The sequence below is a fragment of the Agelaius tricolor genome, unplaced genomic scaffold (assembly GCF_023055355.1).
Source record: "Agelaius tricolor isolate 1412-34295 unplaced genomic scaffold, bAgeTri1.0.p SCAF_6, whole genome shotgun sequence".
Classification (NCBI taxonomy): Eukaryota; Metazoa; Chordata; class Aves; order Passeriformes; family Icteridae; genus Agelaius; species Agelaius tricolor.
In genome coordinates this window covers 32069906-32076306 of record NW_027269266.1, presented here as the reverse complement: position 1 = coordinate 32076306, position 6401 = coordinate 32069906, and the positions used below count along the sequence as shown (strand labels likewise).

General features: G+C 54.1%; 1 protein-coding gene across 1 annotated transcript; it reads right to left on the bottom strand.

The window, feature by feature from the left end:
• Positions 1-480: 480 nt before the first annotated feature.
• EVX1 (even-skipped homeobox 1) lies at positions 481-3963 on the bottom strand. The gene is made up of 3 exons (XM_071429950.1): positions 3531-3963; positions 1752-2002; positions 481-1045 (listed from the first exon to the last, which is right to left on the bottom strand). The coding sequence occupies exons 1-3, from the start codon at positions 3961-3963 to the stop codon at positions 515-517; spliced, it is 1215 nt and encodes a 404-aa protein (XP_071286051.1). The 3' UTR covers positions 481-514.
• Between the last annotated feature and the right edge of the window lie 2438 nt (positions 3964-6401).

Genomic DNA, 6401 nt, shown 5'->3' with positions numbered 1-6401 from the left:
GGATTACATCTTTGCTTTCTTCATGCGCACAAGCCATTTCATTATCAAGATAGTGTTTCTTTCAAGTATTTCAGATTTTCCTTCTCCGTCTCATAGATTTGTGCATAAGGTTTGTTGTGATCCGCAGAACCCCCAGCCCTTGGGAAGAAGTCTATCCACGGAAAAGAAAGTCCCAGCACATTTCTGTATGTGGCTGGCTGGACCATATTTCATTCGAGTTGATTTTCTTCCTCCTTCGTGCCTGAATACCTTCTCAGAGATAAATCACTAGTAATTCTTCCCTTCTTCTTTCTTTTATTTTTCCCCCCTTGGAATGTAAATCCTTTTAAGACTGAGCTATTTTTAGTCTCTTTTCTTCTTTTTTTTCTTTTTTTTTTCTTTTTTTTTTCTTTTTTTCCTGTGGGTGTCCGCGGCTGAGGAGAGAACACGATTAAATAAACATGGGCTGTAGGTACATTAACTCGAAGAGAAGTCCGGGAAAGGGATGAGTATTTAATAACCCTAAGACAAAGGTTTATCTCGTTAAAGGTACTTCTTCTCTCTGGTCCATGGAAACTGAGGTGGCTTTGCTCAGCACAGAGGGCGTGAAAGTGAGAAAGGAGTCAGTCCTGGTTGTGGCCGAGCAGGTAAAGTCTGATCCGGAGGGTCTCTGCGCCAGCCCGTTGGACTGGCCGCTGTGGCATGCCAGGCAGGAGCAGGGGCTGCCCCCGGCGCTGCTGAGTCCATGAGTTGGGGCAGGGTAGAGAGAGGGATGTCTGAAGGCGCACAGCAGTTCTGGTCTCGGGTACGGGTGGGACAGGACCCTGAAGGTGTCCAGAGGCCTCAGGGGGGTACTGAAGGGGGTGGCGGCAGAGGCCGAGGTGGCGCCGATGCCCATGTGGGAGTAGTAGGGCAGGGGCAGGTGGGACGGGAATGGGTACGGCAGGTTCCCGGTGGCTGCCGCGTGGCTCATCATGTATGTGTAAAACGCCGGGTCGGCCGGGTGAGGCCAGGTCATGGCCAGGCGCTGCCGCTTGTCCTTCATCCTGCGGTTCTGGAACCAAACCTGCGGACAGAGGAGAGGCGAGAGCCGTCACCCGCCGCTCTCCGCCGGGCCGCCGGCCCCGGCCCCGCTCCCAGGGCGGTGCGGCGGACGTGGGTCTGCCCGAGAGCGGAGACCGGCGCCAGCTTTCCCTCCTAGAGGGACTTGTCATCACGTACAGAGGGATCAGTTAAGCCCCTATAAAAATCTACAGGGAGACCCAGAGGAGCAGCCCTTTGAGGGTGCTTGTTTTCCTCTTCGCTTGTTAGGGCTTGTCCTGCCCACCCCCCGTCCCCGGGTTCCGGCCAGCCGGGCGGCTCTGCCTCATCGCTGCCCTTTCGCATCCACAGCTACCTGGGACTGTTGCTACGGGGTTTATTTTCATGTGCAAATGTTTTGGAAAAGACAAAGCAAAGCGAGATCGAAACAAGATCTGCTACTGGCTTTCTCTTCCCTCCCTCAAGAGCTGAGCGAGATCTGGACTGAACCGAAGGGAAGGTTAAAAGTAATCTGCTAGGGAGAGGGCAGATTAGCGGCGCTGACCGGGATGGCTCCGGGAGCCGTGTCCCATCTCCTGCATTGCTGCAGGGTGCGGGCAGGGCCAGGAAAGGGGCGGGGGGAGCTGAGAGGGAGGGTTATGCTGGCGAAGTGCTTTCCCGAGTTTTGCAAGGAAGTTTGGCCATACAGATTTATATCGTGCTAATTGGAAACATGTCCGAGCTGCGTGTACCTTGATGGTGGTTTCTGGCAGATTTAGAGCAGCCGCCAGCTCACATCTCCGGGGCCTGGACACGTAATTCTCGCGGTAAAACTCCTTCTCCAGCCGGGCGATCTGCTCGCGGGTGAAGGCGGTGCGGTAGCGGCGCATCTGGTCGCTGGCGCTGCAGGCCAGCGAGCCCTGGGAGCCGCCGCTGCCTCCGCTGCCCTTGGGGTGATCCCCCCCGCCGCTGGGGCTGCCGGCCAGCGCCTCGGAGCACGGCCCTGCGTGGGGAGCCCGGAGCAAAGACACACGCTCGGAGGCGGGCGGGCACGCAGGGATGCTCGCCGTCCGCCTCCCCAGCGAACCCACCTCGGCCCCCCATCCCACCCCATTTCGCGTTTCCGTGCCCGGCCCGGTGTACTGAGGGTATTGGGATACTGACATCCAAGAAGGACCGGGGAGGAGGGCAGCGAGAAAGGGGATGAAACGCCGCCTGAGGGTTTGAGAGGGGCTTGTTCACTCTGGCTGGGGGGTTACCTGTCCCCCGCCTCCCCGACACACACCTCCTGCAATGGCGGTGTCTGCTCGCTCAGCCTCACACTCGCTTCCCGCACCGGGAAACCGGAGCGCCGCAGCATCCCCCGACCCCGAGTGCCCGGAAAAGGCAGGTGTGCCCGCCATCCGTGTAGCACGGCTCCGCTGCTCCTTCCTCCAGGCCAGCAGGGACCCAGGAGTGGAGCAGCCAGCAGACAGGGACTGTTCTCTCTGAGGGAAAGGTGAGGCCTTAGGGACGTCCGCTCAGCCTCCAAAGAACAGGATGGGATGTTTTCAACGAGCCTCTAAGGGATGAGGGAGGACAGACAGCGCTCTCTACGCTACACGGCTTCTTGAAGTGATTGAGGAACGGGGAGGGGGGAGAAGTGGGTTGTTGTCAGGGTAGGGACGCCTTTGCCGAGCTGGGAAGGTGGGAATAGGGAGTGAGGAGTGGGGGCAGGGGGAAAAGAGGCCTGTCCGCTGCCTTTGCTTTCAAATGCAACTCTCCCTCATTGTGCCCGAGACCAAAGGCAATTAATTCATTGGGACCATTTCCGAGCTGGCGCCACCGAGACATAGAAGTGACAAGGTAATTTGGACCTCTCTTTTTTTTTTTTTTTCTTTTTTTTCCTTTTTTTTTTTTTTTAACCCAACGTGCAAACAAGGCCCTCACTACCGCACTTGGGGCTGGCATGAGTCGGCGAGAGATTTTACAGTCTTTATGGGCGCTTCCGCACTCGCCCGGGCACATTTCACCCTACAAAACCACAAACAGCTCTTGGCCAGAAAACCCGTTTGATCTTACCCCCACACACACACACATACAAAAAAAAAAAAAAAAAAAACCAAAACCGCCGGTGTGGAGGATCGTAAGGGATTTCCTGAAGTATGCACTGTCTAGGCGATGGGGAAGAATAAAAATAAAATAGAGCAGACTGAAGAGGGGAGCGCGTGGTTGTCCCGGCCAAAAAGATCCTACGGGACAAGCCGCAGACCTGACGCATCCACGATGGGAAGCCTGGCTCCCCTCCAGGGACGCGGGGGCTGCCCGGTGTCGTGTCCTCTGACTCCCAAACAAGTCTCCCGGTGGCAGGGAGGTGAGCAATCAGTCAGGAAAGAGATCACACACGCGCGGACACACACACACCCGATTTCTTTGCCCCTCGCTCAGCTGGCGAGGGGAAAATCCCCTCCGGCAGCCCCCCCGCCCCACCAGTGCTGCCACCCAGCCCCGGAGCGGACGTGGGGCTGGAGGCATGGGAAGGAGTTGGGTACCTTTGCTGTGCTGGTACTCGGCGCTCCCCGTGGCGCAGTCCGGGGTGCAGCTCACCTCGATTTCCTCATAGAAATCCGACTCGGTGTCCGAGCTGCTCTGCTGCCCTTTGCTGGAGGGGAGCTCCGGGACGGGGGGCTGCTGTCCGGCCGAAAGCAGTGCTGCCGCCGCCGAGCGGCTCTCCGGCACCGTCCCTGTCCCTGGCAGCACCTCCACCTCCTCTTCGTCTTCTCCTCCGCCACCTCCTCCTCCTCCTCTCTCCCGGGACGACAAGGGGCCAGGTCTGGGGCTGATGCAGTTCCGATGGATCATCTTCTCCTGCGGCTCCGCAGCGGGGCTCCCCACTGCTTCGGACAAATTAGGCACCCTCTTGCCAACTAGAGCGCCAAGAGTAGTCCCCTCCAGAAACATCACCATCTCCTTCCTGGTTTCCATTGTGGCTTTGCTTAAGGGAGGGGAGAAAAAAAATCCAGATCTCTTCCCCCCCCTCCCTGCTGCTCCCGCCCCAGCCTTGTACAAACCCAGCAACCCTCTCCTGCCAGTGCAGAGGAGCCAGCGGTGAGATAGGGTGACCTTGTGATGCGAGCGCTCCACTCTGCTAGGCTGCTCTGGGAGGGATCACCATTGCCCTCTTCTTTCTAAGCTGTCATCCTCAATGGTGCAGTCGTCATTACAGTACCACCGGTGACGCCACACATTGATTGCCAGTGGATAAATAGAAACGTCTGCCATTGGGAAGATGAAAGGAAGAGCCGGAGCGAATGGGCTAAATGCGTGATGCACCAGGTGTAGGAGCCTGAGATGGAGAGGGAAGTGTGAAAAAGAGATGCATATGGAGCTGCAAAGATGTTGTAACATGCGGAGAGAGTTCCGCGGGGGGAAGCCTTGCCTGACAATTAAGTAGCCCTTTGACTGCTTTAAGCCACAACCTTGATGTAGAATTGAGGCGAAGATCCTTAGCTGCATCCTGGAAGTGAGAAGATACGTACTCAAGCCTCTTCCTTGGATGCATTATTTATTGCTGGCAATCAGCTTCCGCCTAACTGCATATATAAGGCTTCTAAGAATCCTTTGCAAACTTGAGGATAAAGAAATGCGCTGCTGACATTTGAATGTAAAAATAGCTTTGATTTTTTGCTCTGGGTCAATATCGGTTCCTATCGGTATAATTGTCATTGCTTTCTGTTTACTGAGATTAAAATGTTAGTTTACCATTTGGAAATGCGGTTATATATTTATTGCTTTTTACAAATGAAAAGATACAACTACTTCACTTGTAACTGTTGTTATTCCGGCTGTCTGCCGTTTATCGTTTGTTCTTATTTTTTTTCGTTTGCGTTTCCCATTTTTCCATTATTCTTGCGCTTTTATCAGGGTTTTATATCTCTTTTCCTTTCTTCTTTTTAACTTATTGTTTTGCACAAATTATTATCTACTTTCGGTGCGGGGGGGTAGGGAGGGGATGAAGAAGGTCTGCCAAGAGTAATTCAGGCTCAGAAAAATGCAAGTTATCAAGGCCAGAGCTTATGCTAGCTAGCAGATGTTGTTGAAACAGACATGACAAGGGCAACAATTTGGACAGCACTTGTCTGAAAATAAGGGACCTCGTACCATAAATACAGTGGCACGTGTAATCTTTTTTTTGCCTATTATGATATTTCTAATGAATGCGGTAAGGATCTCATCTTTAGTTAACATTGCCTCACATGTGTAATGTCAAGTCATTTTTCGCCATCTGTCGTAACTAGGTTGTTCTAAATTTTTTTCCTCGGAGTGTTATTGGCTAGTCAGGATACAGAAAACATTCAACCAATTACAATCCCAACCGGTAAGGAATTTACTGGCATATCTGAGGTGACGTCGCTCCGGTGGGGAACAGGCAGCGCAATAGGAAACATGCTGTGATTTTCCGTCTAGCCCTGCGAGCAGGATGCAGAGAGACAAGCAAACAAGCAAACAAGATTCCCGGTCTGCTGGATGCACGGATTAAGGAGTGCTCCTAGAAATAAGCATACTGTTTTCAGGGTGATAAACCAAGAGTTTTTACAGGGCTGTAGCCACCATTATCCCTTTCTCCCTGTATATACACGCTCATATTTTTCCATGCAAACGCACATCATGCACATAACCCACTGGCCTGAGCTGCTTTCCACCACACGTTGTGAAGCATGCACTGCTCCAAAGCTTGAAAAATTATTGAAAACTCATTGATAAATTCCTTTTCCCTTTTCTCCCCTGCCAGCCTCTAGATTGACGTGTGCCCTGTGAGGACCTGCCGCCCATCCCTGCCGCAGCCGGGCTCGGCTCTGCGGGCTGTGTGAGCATGGAGTCAGGGAAGCAGGACCAGGTCCGGGTGGATGGATGGATGGATGGATGGATGGATGGATGGATGGATGGATGGATGGATAAGGCAGTCCGTCTCCGGTGCTGAACAGGGCACTGAAGGGCAGCGCTGATCCCGCTGAGCAGAGCGGTGCGGACCGGAGCTGTGGGGCAAGGCCGGACAAGGCGAGGCGGGGGTGCTCGGGCAGCGCTCTTCCCGTGTCGCGCTGGTGCCGCTTCCCACGGCTGGTGGCGTCGTTTTTGCGCTTTGTTGGAGTAAGCAGGGGATCTGTGTTCGTGTTCTTGGCACATCTGGGGGAGTGGGCTTCCCGAGAAAGCTCACTTCCAGCCTCCTTCCTAGCTCGGCCAAGCAGTCCTGTGGAAGAAGCTGGCTGGTATCTGTGGCGGACAGAGAGGATTTCCGCATCACAACGAGTTTGGTGGTAATAGGAAGAGGGATATTCATGTCTGTTTCTAAATTAGACAGTAATCAGGAGCTGAATTCTGAGTGCAAGGGAGCGCTCCCAGAGTGGGTGATGGAAACGGTTGTG

Excerpts from the sequence above, each read along its gene's own strand:
- EVX1 (XM_071429950.1), bottom strand. The coding sequence starts at position 3,963 with ATGGAAACCAGGAAGGAGATGGTGATGTTTCTGGAGGGGACTACTCTT. Across the intron at positions 2,003-3,530 it reads CGAGTACCAGCACAGCAAAG|GGCCGTGCTCCGAGGCGCTG; the intron begins GTACCCAACTCC and ends CTCCCCACGCAG. Across the intron at positions 1,046-1,751 it reads TGCCAGAAACCACCATCAAG|GTTTGGTTCCAGAACCGCAG; the intron begins GTACACGCAGCT and ends CTCTGTCCGCAG.